At 44.6% G+C, this 23,543-nt stretch overlaps 2 protein-coding genes across 6 annotated transcripts in view; both read left to right on the top strand.

Annotated features, from left to right (window-relative positions):
• Positions 1 to 1,274, top strand: part of fblim1 (filamin binding LIM protein 1) — an 11,719-nt gene extending 10,445 nt beyond the window's left edge. For all 4 annotated transcript variants that reach the window (XM_017450273.3, XM_017450272.3, XM_047149326.2 and 1 more), the window contains one exon: positions 1 to 1,274. This exon is cut by the window's left edge and continues 344 nt beyond it. The gene's annotated coding sequence lies outside the window, so the exon portion shown is untranslated.
• Positions 1,275 to 3,448: 2,174 nt separating this feature from the next.
• si:ch1073-335m2.2 (msx2-interacting protein) lies at positions 3,449 to 23,501 on the top strand. Of its 2 annotated transcripts, none has more exons than XM_017449955.3 (15): positions 3,449 to 3,744; positions 4,893 to 5,213; positions 11,300 to 11,785; positions 12,374 to 12,531; positions 12,612 to 12,812; positions 12,889 to 13,040; positions 13,150 to 13,275; positions 13,366 to 13,479; positions 13,563 to 13,676; positions 13,786 to 13,886; positions 13,993 to 21,283; positions 21,397 to 21,489; positions 21,623 to 21,817; positions 22,024 to 22,182; positions 22,370 to 23,501. In XM_017449955.3, exons 1-15 carry the CDS (start codon positions 3,662 to 3,664, stop codon positions 22,499 to 22,501), a joined length of 9,726 nt encoding a protein of 3,241 aa, XP_017305444.1. In that variant the 5' UTR covers positions 3,449 to 3,661; the 3' UTR covers positions 22,502 to 23,501. The 2 variants fall into 2 exon arrangements, with proteins under 2 accessions (XP_017305444.1, XP_017305443.1); XM_017449954.3 differs by having other exon boundaries at positions 12,371 to 12,531.
• Positions 23,502 to 23,543: the final 42 nt, after the last annotated feature.

Here is a 23,543-nt window from a genome sequence, read left to right as displayed (position 1 = left end):
GAAATTCTGAAAACTCAAACTGCGCTTAATTATTTGATCCATTTCCTATTGTATGAAAAAAAAAAAGAATGTTTGAATGTTTTGTGGCTGGTGTATAATCGATCGATTCTAAATGAAATTTTCACGAACTCGGCTAAGCTTTATAACTAGCTACTTGGCTAATCACCTTAGACATAAAAACCTACGCGTTTCGCTGTTATACTGTATTATTGATGAACGGGAGGGTTCCTTTCACTCATATCTGAAATACTGGCTACAGTTTAGTAAAAAAAAACGGTTTGTGATTTCTCCATAAAGTTCGTGCGACGTTGATGGTGATTAATAAACACCGACTTTGTCGCACGTCGTACCTGCTGTCTGATAATCCTCGTCTCCTAGAATTCACATCAGGTTCGTTTGTGTTACGCCTGCGCTAACTGCTAATCGGTCCCTTAGCCCGCAGGCTACACTAGCATTACCTGTGGTGTTTTCGACGCTAGCATTAAAATGAATCGTAGTGGGACTCCTCCTTTCTTTCGCACGCCGGCGTCTGGGACACTCATTACTCTGTGATCCTTTCGGAAATGGACGAGAGCTACAGTGCTACACGACGGACAAAAACTCGCTGCTCTTGTTCGACCCAACGGTTTGGCCAAAGACGGAACGTACCAAATTCCCACCGCCACTTTGAGTCCACACGCAGTGGATCGGCCGAGACATGATCGTCGCCTGAAACGTACCTTTTTCTTTTTGCACTGAAGCTACGAGTCTGATATCAAGCCAGGGAAGTTAATCATTTTAGCATTAGCGGTTTAGCATGCTGGAGTCTTCATAGAAGCATTCTGTAACGTACAAACATGTGTCGGATGATCGACGTTCACGTTTCATCTTTGGCTAAAACGTTCCTTTGTTGGGAATAAAGATTGTAACCAGGAATGCTACAGTACTGGGAAAGCAAACCTGCGGGAATATGCTTGTCTCTTTTTCTTTTTTTAAACAACGATTACTTCACTATTCGCTTATTTTTGTATTTAGACTCCTTCCAGTCTCTTCGTTTCCTTTTCATTTTATAGACGCTGTGACAGCACATATATCAAACATATCCAGTGTAATCACACTCTTTTTTTTGCACTCTTTGCGTAATTCCGTGCACCAAAGATATTTATTCCACATTAAACAAGATTCCATGCTGTTTATTATTATTATTATTATTAGTGCAGATATTGAATCACATGAAAATGTGTTTTTTGTTCTAAATGATGGAAGAAAATAAACTGATATGTCTCATATTTCCACCGTTTTTGTGTGCGCTTGAGTTCCTCGGTTTTATTTTCATTATTCTCATGCTAAAGCTTTAGGTCATGTGACACACCTTTGTGATTTCAGTTGTCAGCGTCCTGCTGACGATTTGAAGCGTTGTGCTAGTACTGAATCTGCCAGATCGCCACCGGCTCTCGTTCCCGTTCCGTCCATCACGCGTTCAGGGTATTGATCTGCGGATGATCACACGTTTTCTCTGTATATCGAAATCTGCCCGTATTAATGCTCTGTAAACAAGGAGAAGTGAAAAGAGATGTATCGGCTACATACATTTACATTCACATCTATTCATGTAGCGGACGCTTTTATCCAAAGAGATTTACAAAAGAGAAAATACAAGCAAAGCGATATATCAAGCAGAGAACAACACAAGTAGTGTCACTGGCTCAGTTTCAGCCCAACTTCAGTACAAGCTCCTGCTCGTGATGTAAGAACACGTCACCTGTCCGTCATCCTACTTTATCTCTCTGAGGTCTCTGACTCTGGAAACATTAACAGAAACATTTAGAAGATAAATTTCAGAACCTCAGACCTCATTCTCCCCCAGACTATTTTATCCATGTCCTTTTTTTTTTTTTTTTTTTCCAGTTTCAGTTGACGTCTGGATATGGGGAAATCAAGTTATTATTATTATTATTATTATTATTATTATTATTATTATTCTGATGATGATGATGATGATGATGCTTTGGGGGTTTCCTCCCGGTACTCTGGTTTCCTCCCCCAGTCCAAAGACATGCACTGTAGGCTGATTGGCGTTTCCAAATGGTCTGTAGTGTGTGAATGTGTGTGCGATTGCACCCTGCGATGGGTTGGCACCCCATCCAGGGTGTCCCCTGCCATGTTCCCCGAGTTCCCTGGGACCAGTTCCAGGCTCCCCGTGACCCTGTGTAGTATAAGCGGTATGGATAATGGATGGATGGATTAATTCTTGTATGAAATAAAAAAAAGAGATCAAATAAAATATAGAACTACAAGATATAGTGCATACTGTTGTGCATAATCAGAATAATGATGAATAGTAGAGCTTTACCAGCAGGAATATCCATGAAACGGTGCTGCACGATTAAGTGCATGCGTTGTACTTTCCATCAAATGAAATGTTGAGTTGGAGCTCAGTGGTTAAGACGGTGGAGCACCGAAAACCTGCCACGGCCGGGCCCTTGAGCGAGGCCCTCAACCCTCTACTGCCGTATAAATGAAATGAATGTCAGTCACTCTGGATAGTGTCCAGTGTTTTATGACTTGTGCATCACTGAGTCAGCTCAAATGTAATTTTTTTTTTTAGATTTCCAAACATTGCATTTCCAACAAACAGAAATGTTGGTATGTCAGTAAAGAAAGCGGCGTAGTAGCTTATAACAGAGCTCTTTTCAGACAAAAACGTGATGAAAGCTGCTTCAGGGTTTTACTGCGACAACAGAACAGACCTCAGGTCCACAAGTCTCCAGAAAACCTGCAGCAGACCCTCCACCGTGCTCAGGAGCTCACCAGAAACCTCATTCACCCGCGCAGTGTCCCTCAGACCACACAAACCAGAGCGCACCTGGATACTCACGAGTCACGTCTACTTTGTACTATCTGTTTATTACACTCGTCTCTACTGTCACTTTTACTGTCCACTGTCTTCATTTCCTTTACTACATTACAGCATCATCTCGACCCTCCGTGTGTGTGTGTGTGAGTGGTGTCAGTGTCTGACTCAAAGCATCCAGTGTAAATGCGAAGGGACTCGACTTCGCTCTTCAGATACTGACTTTACTGCGTTGATTACCGTTTACTGCTCTTTATAGAGACCTGATAAACACGTGGACACGTTTGCTTTGCGGCGTTTCTCTGCACGTGCCTGAACGCTTCGTGCACACGAATTCATTCAAATCTGAAAAAAAAATTCACCGCGTGACGTTTTTTTTTTTATTCGAGTCCCGATGCATACTGTAACGTCCCTGCGCTCGTGAGAGCGTTACACTCGGGTGGGTAATGTGCGCGTGTATGTCGGTATTTCAGCAGCTCACGTGATCGTCCGTCGTCTGTTGTGTACACGAAGCGACATTTTCTGTTAGCGGGAGCGCGCTTGGCGTGTGGCAAAACTCGAACCCGAGAGACGTGCGCGCTCCCGTGCGCGCTCCAGTTCGGTCGAGTTCACACGCCTTGCGCGCTCCCGCTCAGTCTCGGGTTCACACGCTCGCGTTGAGACGCAGCAGCCAAAAGGAGCTCTTTTTTTTTCTCACGGCGTTCATTTTGGAAAAGGAGGATTTTCCCCCCGACGGTCAGATTAAATATACATAAAAAAACCCCAGATATTTTATATAAACAGCGGTGGAAACGCATATGTGCATGAACAGGGAAGGGGACACACAGGATGGTTCGGGAAACCAGACACCTTTGGGTGGGAAATTTACCCGAACATGTTCGAGAAGAAAAAATTGTCGAATATTTTAAACGGTGAGTTTTTTTTTTTTTTTTTTTAAATGAACGTTAGCTCGCTCGGGGCCTCGGTTTAGCCCGCGTTATGGAAAAAAACAACAACAACAATAAAACATATACACGGACTAACAGTTTACACTGCGCACGACTGCAAAATTCACGTTTTCACCATGTTCGGTATCTAAAAGAGCACACAGTTCAAACTGGAGCCATTTTCATAAATTAATGAGGTTTATTTAGCCGGTTAGCTTGTGGTTGAAGCTGGCTAATCAGCTAGCTAGTTAGCTAGCTAGCGCGGAGATTTATTATTTAAAAAAAAAAAAACTCGGATTACGCGGTTATTAATGAGCCTTTTCCTTTTATATTTATCACGCGATTCTGATGTTTACTTGTAAAGTTCGTGCGTGTTGTAAAACTGATCGTCGTTTCAAATACACTTATTAAGATCATGCTAATTTCATCGCGAGGTTAGCCTGGATAGCCGAGCTAGCGCAGATAGCTGACTAGCATGGTGCTGAGCGAGTTGCGCTAACATTCGCTGGCTAGTCGCCTCGCTTTCGAAGAAATTCCCCGGGAAACCGGGTTCCTCGGGTGGATTAAGATTACTCGTGTGGCTTTGTTTTTGTGTCAAAACCCTGCCCCCCCCCCCCCCCCCCCTCCCCCACCCGCGTTTAAATGGGTTTATATTAAAACCGGAGCTGTTTTGTAGTGAAAGTTAACGCGAACGCTCGACCAGCGAAAACCTTCATAGAAGTTTCTTTAGAGGTTTTTAAGCTATGAATCACTCTTCTGGAGATGGCTGTGAGGTTAATCTCACGCCCGTGGTGTTAAAACTAGATGTTCAGTAGAAACCGGGTATAAAAGTGTGTGTGTGTGTGTGAGAGAGAGAGAGCGAGCTGAAGTGAGGAGGAAGGACAAGGACGTTTCCTCCATGTGCTCCTGTTTGTATCTGCAAAATCAAATCTAAACACAAATATAAATTAAAATGATTTTTTAAAAACTTTAGTGTCAGTACAGTTTAACATTGAGATGTGTAGAGTAACGTGCGTTATATTGTTTAGCTCAAAACGATCCACTGTTAAAGAGCATACAATGATCTCATCTCTCTGATTGTGTTTCTCTGTCCTGTGTGTGTGTGTGTGTGTGTGTGTGTGTGTGTCCTGCAGGTATGGTCGTGTGGAGAGCGTTAAAGTCCTCCGTAAGCGAGGTTCAGAAGGCGGCGTGGCGGCGTTCGTGGATTTTGTCGACATTAAAAGCGCCCAGAAGGCGCACAACGCAGTCAACAAAATGGGCGACAGAGACCTTCGGACCGACTACAACGAGCCCGGTTCTGTGCCCAGCTCGGTCCGGGGCCTGGACGACAACCCGCCGTCTAGCAGTCACACGAGGGACGTTGCGAGTTTCTCGAGAGCCGCTGTGGGGCCCGTTTATGGGCCCCCGGTGTCTCTACACACCAGAGAGGGACGCTATGAGCGCAGATTAGACGGGTAAGTGGACGCAGTCTCCCTTCGAACTGCAGGGGGGACCGTGGGGTCTCAAAAAAAAATACAAAAATTAAACCATTTTCCAACACTTTCAGGTTCTGGGTTAAAAAAAAAAAAAAAAATCGAAAAGGCCGTTACGGGTTTTTTTATTTTTAAAAAAAAAAATTATCTAGGGATTCCCTTCTGCTCTGAGGCCCGACGTCGTTCTTGGGATTAATTATCCGTATGAATCTTGTTTGTGTCATTTTTAAGAATGTGTGGATTTCTAAGGTGTGTTTGATCAAATAATTGGGATTACTGTGTGAGCCATATCCTTCCTCCGAGCTGGATATTACCCCATGTGGAAAATATCCTGGTGAGTTTGGATATTACGTTCGATTTGCGGATATCTGGTGAGTTTTGGATATTAGGCGTTCCTTTCCTCCCGCCTCGAGAGTGTTGGATATTACCTGTACTTCCTCGGATCACCTGTGTGGAAGTATTTACCATGCCATTAACGGATTAAGTACGTACGTGATGTGTTTTTTTTCTTCTTATTTCTGTTTTGCTACTTTTTTTTTTTTCCTTTTTTTATCACACAAGTAGCTTCATCCAAAAATCTGCTCAAGAATCAGCTTTTTTTTTGTTTGTTTGTTTGTTTGTTTTTGTTTTTCCATCTTCCATCTTGGTCATTGTGCTAACTCTGTCTCTCATGGTGCTGTGGCAAACCCTGGATGTGTATCACACCGATTTGGATTTAGGACGAGTTTTAAAGTCGCGCCGTCGGATCGAAGAGAAGCCGTGCGGCAGGTGAGGCGATCGAGCGGACCTTCCGGTGGTCCGTGTGGAGTTACGTGTTAACGCTATCAGGCCTTTCATTTCCCATCATTTTTCCACCCGCTAGTAACGTTAGGGCTGGAGATAAATGCAAGACGGGACTAACGCCGGAGCTTGAAGATCGAAGCTCAGAAGACGTCCAGATTGGATAAGCGAAGAATCTTTTAGTCACGGATCTATCCCTGCATTTTAATTTAAAAAAAAAAAAAAGAAAGAGTTTTTTGGGGATATACGATATTGGACCGCAAGCCGAGTTTGGATTTAACTTCAGTGTAAATGTGGATGTACCCGAGTCTAATCAAGCGGACTTGAGAAGTACGGACACAGCTGAGGATTTTTACTAACACTGTACCGGCTTAAAATAAAGGAATATCCCAGAGTCTGTCCAATTCCCAAAGTTTGATGGAAGTAATCTGCGATCACAGACTGGGATTACTGTTTTTGTTTGGGGTTTTTTTTCAGCGCCAGAAATCCTCATTTTGGTGATCTGAGGAAGCGGTTTCACCCGGCCCTGAAACCGACCAATGATGGGATTACTTCTGACCAGAGCGTGGATATCGGCTGTACCGTTTATTTTTTTCCTCCCAAACTCTGACTCCTGGATTTTCTTTCATTTTATTCTCCTCAGTCCTGTCAGGATAATTTTTTGAGTTTTTGAGGACTCGAGCCCCTCGCAGTAGAGTTGTGAATCACGGCCCTGTCTGGATATTCTTCTTTCTTCCCCGTGGAGGATATTTTTATCGTGATGGCAACAAGATGCAGTTTACCCCCCTTTTTCTTTTTTTTTTTTCCCCCCAGTCACCTTTTTTTGGCCTCTCTATTTTTGGCTCACACATTTGCCCTCCTATATTGTGTTTGGAATATGTAGGTTGAATTTCTGCTCTGAAAAGGTTGGTATTGCCCTGCCTCATGCACCTTCTGTGATTTTCTTTGTCTAACCCAGATATTGCTTCTCTTTTTATTTATCCCTTTTTTTCCACATTCCCACTAACATTAATGCTTGTAGAATCTAAATAAATAAATAAATAAATAAATAAACACACTGCCTGTTTGGTCAGAAAGACCTCCCGGATTCTTTCTGAGCTGATAGTGTGTGTCATTAACCCTTCCTTCTATCTTTCTTTCCTTTATCTGTGTTTGAGTTTCTGTCCTTCTCCCATCTTTACTCTCCCGAATGTCACTTCTCGCTGCTGAAGTCTGTTTGTTTATTTTATTTTATTTTCAGTCTTGCCTCTGGTGTCGTTTTAAGTAATAGCACTGCGCCGTTCAGTATTTTGGAGAGCATGAATTTTCACAAAGAACTAATAGCAATGAAGAAGAAGAAGAAGAAGAAAACACAAACACACACACCCAGTAAACGTAATCCTGAGTTCATCTACGTCGACGTTTAACCTCAATCTCTCCAGGTTAATTTTCCATTTAAACGAATTCAAACAACGTTATTATAAAAGGTTAGTGTCAGAATTCACAGACGCGTTTTGATAGCGGGCAAGATCGCCACATTCGACACACCACAGCGCAGTATCGTAGACACCCCAAAACACCGTCACTAACCCGGTTACAGATCGAGGTTACTGAATCAATCTTCTTCTGTGTGTTTAAGGTCCCGACTTCTACGAGTCTGTTTAAACATTTCTTAAACTTTTATCTAAATGAGCCTTGGTGATTTTTTACAAAAAACCTATCAAACTTGGATTAAATCTTTAAAAAAAAAAAAAAACGTTCGACTGGGGACCTCTCGCTTCCTGCGTCCCACATTAGAACATTCTCATGTGAAACTGTCTACAAAAACTGGAAAAGAAAATAGAATGTTTGGTTAATGATTAATATAGGATGTGATGTATCATGACTGGTGCAGAACATGACACGAAAGAGCCGTTTGATCCAAACAAACAAACAAAAGAAACATACATTACGATATTATTTCTTGTTCTTAGTTTTCACGGTGAGAGCCGCCATGTTGGAGTGACATCACTCCATAAGTGTGTTACAGGGCCTTTAAATAAATTTTTTTTAAAAAGTTAACAAATTAAAAATTTGAACTTGGAGGATAATCCAACTGCAGTGACTCGCTAGCCGTTTAATAATTTATGTGACTAGCTAGAATGAACAAACAGTTACCCACATATTGAAAAGAAATATATTTGAATTATATATCAATTTTAGATTGCCTGCAAATATTTAACCCCCACCCCCACCCACGCTCCTTTTTAGGATGTAGCATACACTTTTCTGAAAATCGTTGTTTTGGGGCAAACCTGAATTAACAATAACAAATGTAATACGGACGTGTCGGATAACCTGACGTCTTAACTACGGAAACGCACGAGTGGAAAGACTGAAAGCACGAAAGCCCGTCAGACATTTCTCAATGTCTGCACGTCAAAAATAGTAAAACAACTGCGATGAAATGAAAGAAATCGTAATAATAAAACTCTACGTGTACGTGCACCTTAAACATGAAACTGCAGTTAAAGGTACTTGTTTTTGTCTGCTTAAATGTGAAGTTTTCTAAAGATGAGTTAGCTATTTACGCGCCTAATCTAGTGCCTTTCTCGCTATAAATTAAATGGATTGTAAGTAAATAATTACAGTAGATTGGTGCATGTGGTGTAAGGTACTTTAGATACCAGTACACTAGTTCAAACTGACCACATGATCTGCGTGTCAAATGATGAGATTAGTAAGGAGTCTCTCAGTCGCGTTGTAGCGTAGTTACCATCTTCATTATTGTCCTTCTTAGCTGTTAAATATGTCATAAATAAAGTTTATTATTTAGATATTTAAAGTCGAACGTCTCGGTTTCAGTTATTAGTGAATTGGCTTGTTGAATGTCAGCATGTGAATAGACAGGTTGGTTTTATTATTATTTGTTATTTGATATTCGCGTTTACAATGGCTATAAAAAAGTCTACACACCCCTGTTAAAATGGCAGGTTTTTGTGATGTAAAAAAAAAATGAAACCTAGATGACAGAACTTTTTCCACCCTCAATGTGAAAGTACAACGTATAAAAATTAGAAACTCTTTAGGGAGGGAAAAAAGTTACAACAAGCCGGGTGCATAAGTAAATGATACAGCTGTCGTCAATAAAATTATTCCGATTAACCCTGGATAAAGATCGGCTATTTCCGTAGTATCTTCATCAAATCATCTTGGTTTCATCTGACTGCTGAAGCCACGGTCTGCAGAGAGCTGACAAACATGCGCGGTATCTCACCATCGAAAGAAATCTATCAGGAGAGGGGTATGAAAGGATTTCCAGAACATCAGATGTACCATGGAACACCGTGAAGGCCATTATCAGCAAGTGGAGAAAATGGAGCACCACAGTGACGTCACCAAGAACAGGACGTCCCTCCAAATTTACAAAAGGACAAGACACAAGCTTACCAGGGAGGCTACCAAGAGACCTACAGCAACATTAAAGGAGCTGCAGGAACGGTGACTGATTACGCTCTGCATGTGACAACAATCTCTCATTCTTCATCTGTCTGGGCGATGGGGTAGAGCGGCTAAACAGAAGCCCTTTCTCACAAAAAAACAACATCATCCAAGCTCAACTAAATCACCACAAACCATGTGGGAAAATGTGTTATGGTCTGATTAGACCAATTCCATCAGATATAATAATTGCATGAGTATAAAAGGTTGTTTGGTGCAACAAAAAAAAAAGCACATCACCAAAAGAACCCCGTCCCCGTGAGGAAACATGGTGGTGGCAGCATTATACTTTAGTACTGCTTCTTCAGCTAGAACTGGGGCTTTTATCAAGGTGGAGGGAATCATGAATGGCTACAAATACCAGTCGATTTTAGTGCTGAACCTTCAGGTGTCTGCTGATGAGCTGAAGATGAAAAGGAATTTCACCTTTCAGTACGACAGCGACCCAAAGCACACATCCAAATATACAATGGAATGGCTTAACTAAAAGGGTTAAGGGTAGCTAGAGCCTAGACCTGAATCCAGCAAAAATCTGTGGGGTGACCTGAAGCGGACGGTGCACAGGAGATTCCCTCACAATCTGATGGATCTAGAATGTTTTTGCAAGAAAGAGTTGGAAAATATCGCCAAGTCAAGATGTGCCACACTGATGGACTGTTACCCCAAAAGACTGAATGGTGTAATAACATCAAAATGTGCTCCAACAAAGTATTAGTTTAGGGGTGTGCACACTTATGCAACCAGGTTATTTTAACGAAAAAACTACTTTCCCTAAAAATATTCTTTAGTTAAACAGTAAAAAAAATTATTTATTTGCTTTAGTTTTATACTTTGTAGTTTCACGTTAAAGGTGGGGAAAAGTCCTGACGTCATTTTATATCCACTGCACTTACGAGAGAGATGATGTTTGCGAAAGCTGTTTAGCTAGAATCTGTGTGGAGAGGTGGTGTAGCTGACACGTACCTTGTCTCTCAGTAATGCTGCTTAGTTTAATAACAAAGTTGAATGATATGTAAACCTATATTCAAGTCAGATGTGAAGTATATTAGCTTCCGAATCACTTCTAACATACAGCCCTGACTTCAGACTTTAGGCCACGCGCTCTAGCTGGCTCTCTAGAGTTAGAAAACACGTATGTTCATTATCAAACACCTCTGATTGACGAGCCCCCGCTGTGGACCGATATACACACACGCGTTTACCGCTCCATGCTAATCCAGAGGCTGTATGATTCTGTTAGTTGTTAGCTACATTAGGTTTACAGGTCCATCGTAAAACATAAAGGCTAATTTCACCTGCCGAACACGTCTCGGCTGCTTGTCTGGTTTCGTTAGGGTGCGTCTGTGTACTTGGTCTCCACTTCGTGACCAAATAAACACTCGTAATTATTATATATCATTAATATACGTTATTAACAGTCGTAATTATTGTATATTATAGAGTAATTTAAAAAGTAATTAGTTCAAACCAAAGGAAGAATTTTATTGAGTTTCTTCCTAATGATCACTCGCATAATCGGGTCAGGGGTTTGTGTCTTTTTACACGCACAGAAAACATGCTAGATGTTTGATCGTATATACGTATATATGTGTGTGTGTGTGTGTGTGTGTGTGTGTGTGTGTGTGTGTGTGTGTGTGTGTTTAAATCGATTTGGGCAGCTGTGGTAATTGTGAGAGTTATAATTGGCTGTGTGTTGAAGTTTGACCCAGTCATCACTGGGAATGTTAAGCGATGTACTTTTGCATGAATTTTTTTTTTTCCAAGTTGTTTTTGTTAGTTGATTTTGAATCTTTTCTTTCCTTTCCCGTCTCTTTCTGTCCCTCTTGCAGCAGTTCAGACAGTCGGGATCGCGCATACGAGCACAGTCCGTACGGACACCATGAACGCAGTGGCACTTTCGATAGGCCGCGGCACTACAACACGGACTATTACCGAGACCGTGCCATTTTTGCCTCTGGAGTCGGGGCCAGCCCTGCAGTTAGTGCGATTAGTGGCGGTTTTGAAACCCCGGAGTCTCATTTCGAGTCTCGAATTCGTGATCCCTTCACTTTGTCTGGTTCCGCACGGCGGGATCCTTACCGTGACGACAGGGGGCGGCGTGTTGATCGGACTTACCATCATCGCCGGAGTCGATCTTCTCATTCCTCGCAATCACGGCACCCTTCTCCACAAAGGACCACGGGACAGACCCCCAAAGCCTCCCATTCCCCAAAAAGAGCTCCTGTTTCCCCAGGCAGAGGTCCGCGTTCGCGTTCCCGAAGCCGATCGTCCAGCTCGGATTCAGTCAGCAGCACCAGTAGTACCGGAAGTGGCAGGTAGGTTTATTTTGACGAACTGTTTTCTTCCTTGAAATAGGATCCAAGACTGGCCGATTCATCAGTTTGGGTCGATGCATCGATTTAAAAGGCAATGTTTGAACATCTGATACTTTTAAAATAGTTCTTCTCTACATCATCGTTTGCAAATTTAGAACAAAGGCGGTCACATATCGACCGTAGGATACTAAATCATATTGCATGATGTTCTAGATGACAAATATCAAACCTAGTGCCTTATGAATCAAAATCGTATCATGATGTCCTTTTTTCGAGCTTTATACCTCAGGTTAGTGCTGTAATATTGTGGAAAATATCTTTTTTGAGAGTAAAGGCAGTCCATGGTTTGGCATTCCTCTCGCTGTATAGCCTAGGCTACTGTAAAAGAAGGGAGGTTTTGGAGAGAGAATTTAAGTGCATTGCTGTGCAGAAGAAATGGACATGTTGGATTATGTTGGATAAGTGTACTCGGTCAGAAAATGTTCTGGGATGATCTGTTTATAGGATAGCAACTTGCTTTTGTTCGTTAATGTGAGTAGGTCTCTATGTACTAAGGAGGTGTTTTTGTTCTCCGTCCTCTGGCAGCAGTGACTCCAACAGCAGTTCTAGTGAGGGGTCTCGAGCACGCTCGGTTCAGTCTGCAGCCACTCACCCACCCCCAGCTCCTCCTCCGCTGTCTCTGGATTGCGATGAACCGCGTAGGAGTTTTGGCATCAGGGTCCAGAACCTCCCAGTACGATCCACAGGTCGGTTCCAGAACTGTGTGTGTTGGGTGTTTTTACTCCAGTAATGTAAGATCAGTGACGTGATGTGTTTTCTTCTCCAGACACAAGTCTGAAAGATGGACTTTTCCACGAGTTTAAGAAGTATGGGAAAGTGACTTCAGTGCAGATCCACGGAGCCTCGGAGGAGCGATACGGCTTGGTGTTCTTCAGACAGCAAGAAGACCAGGAGAAAGCTCTCAGCGTGTCCAAAGGAAAGCTCTTCTTTGGTATGCTGATCGAAGTGACCGCTTGGAATGGCCCTGGTGAGTGTTGCGGCTGTGGAGTTTGGCAGTTTTACAGCTTGGGGTTTGTCACTTAACCGTTTGTCTGCTCTAACAGAGACGGAAAGTGAGAACGAGTTTCGGCCGTTGGACGGACGTATTGACGAGTTTCACCCAAAGGCAACCAGAACCTTGTTTATTGGAAATCTGGAGAAAACTACTAACTACCAGCAGCTGCTTGATGTTTTTCAGCGCTTTGGAGAAATAGTGGTAAGATATTTACTAACACCCCACGGAAGCCACACCCTTCCCCCAATCTCACATCAGTAACGTTTTATTCGTTGCCCTCATCTCATTCCCCTGTTTTTACTTTTTTTAGGATATTGATATTAAAAGGGTTAACGGTGTCCCTCAGTATGCCTTTGTGCAATACTCTGACATTGCCAGCGTGTGTAAAGCTATTAAGAAAATGGATGGAGAATACTTGGGTGCCAACCGACTCAAGGTATTTGTCCAGCTACACTAGTAAACTGAAGTCTTCAATCGTACACGTATGCGCCTTCACACAACTTTCCAATCCGTCTTCCTTTTGCAGCTTGGTTTTGGGAAGAGTATGCCTACAACCTGCGTGTGGTTAGACGGTCTGTCCTCTAACATCACAGAGCAGTACCTTACACGGCACTTCTGTCGCTACGGACATGTGGTGAAGGTATTTGAGAGACCCGATGCATGCAGTCCTGATTTGTATTTTTGTGTGTATTCTGCTGCTTAATTAATTATTGCATTTTATAGGTCGTGTTCGACAGACTGAAAGGGATGGCCCTGATTTTATACAACAACACAGATTTTGCGCAAGCTGCTGTAAGAGAGACCAAAGGTTGGAAGATTGGCGGCAACAAAATTAAGGTGAGGTGTTGACAGAAGATCGTTACCCCGTTGCCTTGGACGAGTCTCGAGCGTGGAAAGATATCGCTGGTTGTACCTGTTGCTTTAGGTATGTGCTTGTTCTCTGCAGGTTGATTTTGCCAGTCAGGAGAGCCAAGTGGCATTCTATCGCTCTATGCAGGCATCAGGGCAAGATATGCGTGACTTCTATGAAATCCCCTCTGACAGAAGGTAACCATTTACAAAAGATGCTTCTCATCTTTTTTTTTTTTTTTACTGATTTTTTGCGCAAGATTATGTAACTGTTTATTGATCTTCACCCCTTTTTCATTGCCAGGGATGAACGAAGACCTTCATATCATGAATTCTCAGCAGAGAGGGCGTACTATGAGAACGTTCGGGCGCCAGGAATCTATGCCGATGATCCACGTCGAGACTATCCCGCTCGCAGCCGTGAGCGTTATCCGGAACTAGACCATTACCAAGGTGACCACTATGACCCACGCTATCATGAAGACCCTCGTGAATACAGAGATTACCGAGACCCCTTTGAACAGGACATCAGAAAGTATAGCTACATTCAGCGGGAACGCGAGCGAGAACGCGAACGTTTTGAGGCTGATCGCAGCAGATGGAGCCCGTCCCACCCGCGCCGCCCCATAACCCCTTCTGCCTCTCCTTCGCCATCTGACCGCGTTTCGAGGGAAGCAGAACGACGTGTGTACAGGCACTCATCTGAGAGGAGTGGAAGCTGTAGCTCCTTATCACCTACTCCTCAGTTTGAAAAGTCTGAGAAGTCTCCAGTGGATTATAAAACGGAGAGTCTGGACAGAGAAGTGGAGCAGGCTGAGGCTGACCGCGCAAGCGGGGCGGAAAAGAGCAAGCGCGGCAGGCGCAAGGAAAAAGCAGACCGAGAGAAGGGCGAGAAGACAAAGTCGAGGAGGGGGAAAGTGCAGTCTCCTAGCATACCTTACGTCGAAGCGGACAGGGAGCCCAGCCTGGATTCAAATTCTGGAAAAACAAAAGGTTCAGATGCGGAGGGCTCGGAGAGGCAGAGGCACAAAGCTGAGGGTGAACCCTCCCCTTCTGATCCGGTGTCTCGTGTGGAGCCGCAAAAAGAAAGGCTTGATGGTGCTAAAATTGATTCAGTGGATCGGGATAACAAAGGGAGATCAAAGAAACACCTCAAACCAGAACTTGGAAACGAAGGGAAAGATTCATTGGGGGATTCTGAAAGGCTTGCGGCACGAAAAAGGCGGTTTGGCGATCCTACTGGCAAAGCCATAAAACAGAAGAGAGGTCGCCTTGAGGATGAGCAGAGCACAGGGGTTACTCAGCCTGCAGATTTTGTGGCGTCTTTTTCAAAGGAAGGAGAAGGCGATGTGAAAACTTTAGAAAAAGAGGCACAGAAGAGAGAACATCCTAAGCCCAAATCGGAGAGGGTGGCATCTCAGTTTAGGGACGAATTGGATCACCGAGCCGATTCCCAAAACTCATCTGGACGACAAGAAGAGCATTCCGAGACGAACGTGAAGTCCTTAGACTCAAAGGCGCAGTCTGGACCGAGCGTGTCAAGGCGATTCTCTAATGACGGGACCCCAGAGAAAGACAGCAAAGGCAGGGAAGAGTATTTGGACATCGATCTTTCTCAGAGTTATCGGAAGCAAATGGAGCAGAACCGGAGACTTCGTCAGCAGCTCCAAGAACCTGACAAACCAGGAAAACCAGAAACTCCTCAGTGTGTTGAGACGGAAGATTTCGAGCACCGTAGCTTGGTGCACGAGGTTGGCAAGCCACCGCAGGATGTCACTGATAACTCTCCACCGAGTAAAAGCAAAAAACAAGACCACTTGGACATAGAGGTTGGTACCAAAAGAGAACGGGTATACCGAATTTTCCGGCCAAAGAGTGAAGAGTCCGAGTGGAGCACGAACTCTCCCAGATTTAACGCCTCTCAGCATGGAGAGGAAGAATATACAGATGTTCCCCAACTAATTACTGTGAAAGAAGTAAAAGAACAACCTAAGCAGGAAGACAGTTCTCACCAGGACATGGAGCTAACGGTTAAACGTGTCCATACCTCACAGGTGTCCAAGCTAAGCTCGTCCCTACATGATGAGCAGAGGCGTTGGGAAAGTCGCCTAAAGCAGGACTTGTTGCCTGATTTTTCGAGGAGCTCAGAAAAAAGACGCCTCAATCGATCATATTTGGAATATAGACTTTGGCCTGATTTAGAACCTGGTGAGGTGCGCTCTGACTCTGAGGAAGATCGAGAACACAAACCAAACTCTCCCATGCCCTCAACGTCAATGTCCTTTCCTGAACGGCAACGCAGAGACAGATTATCGGAATCCAAACTAACCGGCTCGCTGGAAAGGAACAAGTTTTGTTCATTTGCACTTGACCAGACAATTACACCAGACACTAAAGCATTGCTGGAGCGCGCAAAGTCGTTATCCTCTTCAAGGGAAGACAACTGGTCTTTTCTGGACAGCGATTCTCATTTTGCCAGTTTCAGAAGCAGAAAAGATACAGAAAAGGTAGAATCAACACCCCGACCAACTCCTTCATGGTACATGAAGAAGAAGAAAATACGAAGCGAGTCTGAGGATAAACTGGACGACCGAAAGGAAGATCCTAAACCAGAAGAACAAGAGCGCCGAGAGCTCTTTGCCTCTCGGTTTCTCCACAGTTCTATCTTCGAGCAAGACTCGAGGCGCCTCCAGCATCTTGAAAGAAAGCATGAAGACCCTGAACATGGTATGGGCAATGCAGCTAACCAGCAAGTCCAGATCGAAGGTCAGCCTGATTCTGAGCCAGTGGTCCTCTTCCACGATCGCTTTTTAGAGTTAACGAGACTGCAGCAACAGAAGGGGAAAGAGCTTACTCAGCAAGAATCCAAGAAAGAGGAAAGCGTTGATGGACAAGTCTGTGAAAAGACACAGGAGGAAGAGCAACGCAGTGCTGTTGAACCGGCCGAGATGAAGCCAGCTGAGATTAAACCAGTCAGCCCTGTACAAGCCCCTCAGTCAAGCCCTGTGCAAATCATGCAAGCCCTTCCTGTTCAAGAAACTCAGAAATCGCCGCCTGTTGTAACAACTAAGGAGACGTCACCACAGCGGGACGTTTGTAACGTCGAAGCATCTTCACCTAAACAGCTCGTTCTTCCGGTGAAAGAAGAAGAAAAACCGTCAGAACAGCCATTGGTCTGCCCGACAAATCCACTGCCTCAAGAACCCCCTGAGTCAAATAGATCTGAAACTCAGGACTCAAAGCCTTTGGTGAATGAAATTAAAACAAGTCCTACTAAAGAGTTGGAATTGACCAATGACCGGGATGTTGAGCAGTGCTCCGGTAGCGAGACGCAGACCACTGACTCTCAAGTGAACTATCACCCAAAATCTGAGCCACAAACTGAGCTCCCTGAATTACAAAATCCTCCCTCTCCTATGATTGTAGACGAAGCTGAAGGAGGATTAGGGAAACCAGAGCCTGTAACCGTGGAACCTGCACCTCCTGCCAAAGAAACTGAGTCAAAAGCTGAGGACAGTTATACAGTGGAGGAACCAATTTCTCCTCCTCCAAGGTCCAGAAACAAGAAGGGCAAGACCTCACCCACAACAGCAGTAGCCCCTGTGACCCCATCAAGCACACCAGATAAACAAAGTACTCGCAAAAGTGAACGTATTGATAGAGAAAAGCTTAAACGCTCCTCTTCTCCAAGAGTGGAGTCATCTAAAGCAATTTCGGATGCCAAGTCGGCTGGCAAGTCACCCATCCATAGCCCTGAAACTGAACAAAGTGTAGAACAAAACGCTCCCCCTGTGAGAGCAAGGCGTAGAAACGTACGTTCTGTTTATGCCACCCCAGTAGAAGATGAATCTACACCGCAAACTGGCAAGGATGTGGAGTCACCGCGTGGAGCACGTAAGCGTGGTGTAGACAAAGACTCAGGGCAAGCAGAACCAGACAGCCTCCCTGTACTGCACACCGCACGCCGGGGACGTCCACCTAAGAATCGGCGCCAAGGAGAGGAATTTTCAGCTGGGAAGAGTGAGCGGTCGAAATTACCTGAGACTAAGGAGTTTGAGATCAATGAAACTGGAAACAATGAAACTGTCACCAAAGTAGGCAAAGGCAAGCATTCCCCCCACTTGCACAAAGCTGCAAATCAAGGTACCGGGTCTGGATTAGTGAAAAAAGGAGATAAAATGGATAAAACAGCCGACGCTATAACTCCTGCTGAGATGGATGTGGATTCTCAAGATGGCAGTGGCCAGCATGATGGCGGTCCTTCAGTGACAAATGAGCCAAAGGAGGAGCAAAAAACACAAAACATTTCAGAGACAAAACAAGAGAAAGACAGAATCACTCAAACAGACGGCACTACTGGAAGCCAAGATAAACTCTGTGAGTCTGTTCAGGAGCAGTCACCTTTTGACAAAAGTGTGAAAACAAAAACTACTCGAATAACTTGTAGTTCAAAACTAACGACTGAGGATAAATCTCTTGTTCTCAAAAACCTCCGAATCAGGCTTGATGTGACTGAGGTAAAGACAATTCTGCAAACTGGTGAGGATGAATCGGGGCATGACGACTGCCCTAAAAAGGTTGTCCCAGGTTTGTCGCCCAAAGAGCAAATCCTAGAACCTAGATTTGAGAAGGAGGCCATAGATGAAGATGGTAATATTAAAGAGTCTGTAACAACACCCCCAAAGGTCAAGGATCCGCATGAGGCGTTGTTATCCCACCAGATGGAGCTCGAACAAGCTGTGGAGAACATTGCCAAGCTTACAGAAGACCCTGCTCCACTTCAGTTCAAGAACTCAACCGAGCCTCAAGCCCCTTTGTCTGAACTTGTAGAGGGGCGTGAGGAAGACAAGCCTGCTAATCCTGCTAGTGAAACAGAACTTGCTGCCGCTATTGATTCCATCACATCTGAAGAGATGTCTTGCAGCGTGCCACAAGACCAAGTCACTGGCACTGTTGGCGGTCCAGACCCGGATATTCAAACTCTAGTCCCGGATGCCAAAGTTGTTGAAGGCCGCAACTCGGCCACTGTCCATGAAGAAGCTTCAAACACTGGGACGCCAAGAAAAGGAGGTAAAGGAAGACCAAAAACCCAGAAGAGAGCCAAAGGGCCAAAGGCTGCTGCAAGCAAAAAGGAAGCCATCAAAGAGGTTGTAGTGGAACCTGAGAATCTTTCTATCAAGTCCTCAGAATCCATATCTGCAGCAGTACCAGCGGTCACAGAGACGCCGCCCACAGCTGCTGCTGCTGCTATAATTGCTCCTTTATCGAAGCATGATTGCAATATAACTGCTAACGTTGTCCCTGAAGTTCCTAAAGTGATTGAGAGTGCTCTTAAAGATCAGCCTGACTTGCCAAAATCGTCTAGTCCAGCAGCAAGCAAAAGCCCATCATCACTCAGGTCTCAGCCTAATCCTTATGAGTGTACATCTCCTTCTCTTTCTCCTACAAGTATTTGCCTGAAACCTTCAAATCCAAGCAGACTTTCCGTTTCCCCAACAGACCGATTGAATCAGCCTAAAGAGATGGCAGTAGTCTCCCCTTCAGCCACTCCTGCAACTCCATTAGAGAACCCAGCATTGCTGTCTGATTCCTTTGTCCACGATGTTAACACCAGTGATCTGCGTAAAATTCTTGCAAAACCAAGAGGTATTCCAATCTCGGAGGTCAGTGCTACTTCTGGGAGCATGCATCCGAGGGAGAGTGATGTCAAGAGCGCGCTGCATGAAAACAGGCAATCTTCTATTCCAGCTCAGCCAGTACTTCGTCAATCAGAGACGAAGCAAGTCTTTAACGAGAAATCTGTGATTTCCGTCATTGCCTCCACTGCCACCTCGGTCATCAGTCGAGTTTGCAACCCCCCTGAATCCGAGGAGAAACCCAGTCTTCCAATGGCTAACCCATTTGTGGAAAAGCAGCCACCAAAACAGATGTACCAGACCAGCATGGAGGAAGGTAGTGTTTATCACGGTCCACCCGTCGGAGAGGAGGGTGGGAATGCAGGTCGCTATATAGTGGAGAGCACATCCCTGAGCACAGGCCCCACTGCTGGGCTCAGGGTAAACACCTCTGAGGGGGTAGTAGTGCTGAGTCACTCGGGACAGAAGATTGAGGGACGACAACGGATTAGTGCCAAGATCAGTCAAATTCCACCACCTAGTGCAGTGGACATAGAATCTCAGCAGCTGGTGACGATGCCTCAGATCAAACAGGAACTTTACAGTGGATCTCAAAGAGATATGCCTAAGGGTTCGGTACCACCAGCGGACCATGGTCATCCCCTGAAGTCGCAGACCAATGTTTCTACTAAGCATGAATCCGGACCAGACAAATTAGACCCGTACCCTCAAAGCGGGGTAGTAAAAAGATTACAGCAGGCACCCGGCCCGTCACAAGTGATGAGTTTCCACCACTCGGAATACGCAATGCTGATGAAGCATCCAAAGAAAGGAGAAGGAAGTGAACCTCTTAATGTGGAAAATGTGAAAACTGCTTGGGTGTCCACTATAAGTCCTGCCATAAGCCCTCACCTTCCCTCTACAGGTGGCAATCATGTAGGATTCATACCAGGTACGCCTGCGGATAGAGCCCCTTCACATATTCAGACGAAACAGGAACCCCGCTCGCCGCGAAAATCCGGTCACCCCCATTCTCCCTTTGCCAAAGTGTCTTCTCCTATTGGCTCTTCATCTCCTAAAGGCGTGTCTATGGTCTTACCAACCGGTTTACCCGCCATGTCTCAGTATGTCCCCAGCGTGCATCACTCTGAACAGTCAGTCATCATGCCTCCTCATAGTACACATGGCAGCCTTGGCAGAATGTCACCTCACCGTGTGGGCCAGGCAATTTCCATGGGTCACCTTTCTCAGGGAGATGTAAGAGTCAACACGCCTCCGCTGTCGGTTATGAACTACGGAATTCACTCTGACGGCCTCGCTTCGTCTTGGGCGCCTGGTCAGCAGCGCCCCACGTCTCCTCAGGCTGTGGGTAACAGAGAAATGGTTCTCAAAGTCAACCCGGCCAGTGCAAGAGGTCACGAAGCAAGCGACGAGGAGGCAGCAAGACGCTTTCATCAAGCGCTTGGAAGGCAACCGGCGACTCCACTCAAACCAGAGTCGATACCGGCGGAATACCGTGGCGCTCTTCACAGCGGACTGCCACTGGAGCGGTTTAACATGCAAACGAGAGACATGCGGATGCTGATATACCACCCGCAGGGAGAGCGTCCAGCTGCCGAGCTGCACCAGGGGCATATTGCGGAGGCCGTCCCTCCCACCTCGACACCGACCAGCATTACGGCCTCGCTCTCTCCACGGGCGCACCTTTTGCAGAAAGGAGTGTCCGACAAGGATGCCCTGAAGCAGTCTGAAATAAAGAGGGCCACACCGCCCCCTGGGAAAGATGGAATGCTGGGAATCCGTGGCGCAATACCTGCCATGGCCTCTCCTAATAGAGTACAACTGATCACATCGGGGACCGTGCCACCCTTTTCGGAGTATCCGGCCATGTACACCAACCTGCGCACCGTGCATTCACAGTTTCCCGAAAATTCACCTATGGGGATCAGCCAACCACCTCGCAACATCACTCCATCTCAGGTGAGTTGAAACCTTGTACTGAGACGTTAAATCTGTACGATTTATATCTACTTTGCACTAATACAAATCTTTATTTATTTATTTATGTATGTATGTATGTATGTCCAATAAAGGGTGCTCAAGAATCCGACCACAACCAGGCTCAGACTGAAAGTCAAGTGGAGCATGTTGGACACCAACAGATCAACATGGTACAGCTTCTCACGGTAAGCCACAAGGACTAACTTTTATGGAATGGGAAAAGAATTAACTACTTAAATTAAGGCAATTTTTTTTTTTTAAAAAAGAAAAAATTGGTCAATTAATTATTTTTTTTTGCCCCTTTCTTGTCTTGAACAGAGGTATCCTATTGTGTGGCAAGGCTTGCTGGCATTGAAAAATGAAACTGCTGCTGTCCAGTTGCATTTTGTGTGTGGAAACAAATCTCTTGGCCTGCGCTCGCTTCCCGTGCCGGAGACTGGACCTCCTCTGCGTATCGTCCAGAGGATGAGATTAGAAACGCAACAGCTTGAAGGAGTAGCTCGCAGAATGACCGTAAGTTTCCTTTTATTAGCAAATCCTCCTCTTCTTCAAAAATGTTTTCTATATTCAGAGACAAAAATTGTCTTAAGATTTTTTTTTTTAGATTTTAAGAATATTAGTAATCTGCCAAAGGTTATGTGATATCTTATTTTTAAGAATTTTTTTTTTAATACCCTGTCATCAGGTGTACCTCACCACATTTCCCATCTTGTCTGTAGGGTGAGAGCGAGTTCTGCCTCCTGCTCGCCATGCCTTGCGGTCTAAATCAGGAAGACGTTGTGACGCAGACACAAGTGCTCAAATCAGCCTTCATTAACTACCTGAAGGCCAAACTGGCTGCAGGCATCATCAATGTCCCCAATCCTGGCTCCAATCAGGTGTGTGCACGTCACGCTTTAACGCCCTCCCCCCTTTCCCCGTCATCATCTTAAATTTGAGAGACACTAAACCAAATAGCAGACGCATCAGTTTCACTGAAGAACACGTAATGACTTCTGAAGTGCGTGGCCTCTCATTCTCTCTCTCTCTCTCTCTCTCTCTCGCTCTCTCTCGCTCTCTCTCTAGCCTGCCTACGTGTTGCAGATCTTCCCTCCGTGCGAGTTTTCAGAATCTCACCTTTCACGGCTTGCCCCCGACCTCATCAACCAGATCTCCAGCATTTCGCCTCACCTCATGATCGTCATCACCTCGGTGTGATCCTGTGCGTCTGTTCAAACCCGGATTCGTATCGGCCTCGATGTCACGGACACCTTTGCGTTCTCCTTGCGGAGCTCAGGAGAAACCGGTGGTGTTTGGAATCCTCCTACATATCAGTTTGTGTGCAGCACCACTCCACATTATCTCCCATTTCACATTTCTCTGCTGTATTTGTATTTATTGGGTTTTTTTTTTTTTAACTCATGGAAATTCTTTGGGAAATCAGGATGTTATACTTTCTTTTTTTTTTTTTTTTTTGTTTTGAAGAACAAGAAAAATGAGTGACGCAAAGTGGACGCGGGTTTTTTTTTTTTTTTTTTTTTATTTTATTTTCTTCTTCTTTTTTCTCCCCTTCAATGATTCACTTCTGGGTTTTTTTAAGCTGAAGAAAACAAACCGTTGTAACAGACTAATGTATTTTTTAAATAATCCTGCACACCGTTTATCGGTCAGGAGAAATAACGTCGGGAATGTACAAAAGGATCGACTCGTCAGCCTTGCTTTGTCACTTTTTGTCACTCACTCTGCTAATCCACGTTAGCGTAGGCTCGAACGCCGGCTCTTGGAGTTTTGTGATTGCGGGACTGTAAATATTTTAAATATTTAAAAAAAACAAAAAAACAAAAAAAAAAACCTCGGTGAAAATGGCTTAAACCCCAGTTGCCCCCGTTTTTTTTTCTTTTCTTTTTTTAAAATTTCCGAACATGGAACTGACTCTGGAAATCACAGGGATGAGACGAGCTGAAACAGAACATCGAAGTAAACGTTTGTGATGTAAATATTGAAGACTTTGGGCTGGCAGCTCTCGAGGGTTTGTTTTGCGGGCACTTCAAATTTTCTTACTCAAATAATAAAAAAAATCCAGAAAACTTGAATATAACAGTCATGTTCTTTCTCTCGCTCTCCCTCTCTCACTCTTTCATTTCATCTTGTGTGTTCATTGATCTCCCGTGAGAAAATCATTGTGTAAAATAAATGTCTCTAACCAAATCGAAACGACGACAGGAATACTTTTGTGTTCTGTTTTTTTAATTGATTATAT

The sequence above is a fragment of the Ictalurus punctatus genome, chromosome 21, assembly GCF_001660625.3.
Source record: "Ictalurus punctatus breed USDA103 chromosome 21, Coco_2.0, whole genome shotgun sequence".
Taxonomy (NCBI): domain Eukaryota; kingdom Metazoa; phylum Chordata; class Actinopteri; order Siluriformes; family Ictaluridae; genus Ictalurus; species Ictalurus punctatus.
Note: the sequence above shows the minus strand (reverse complement) of the source record. Positions and strands in the feature narration are given on the sequence as shown.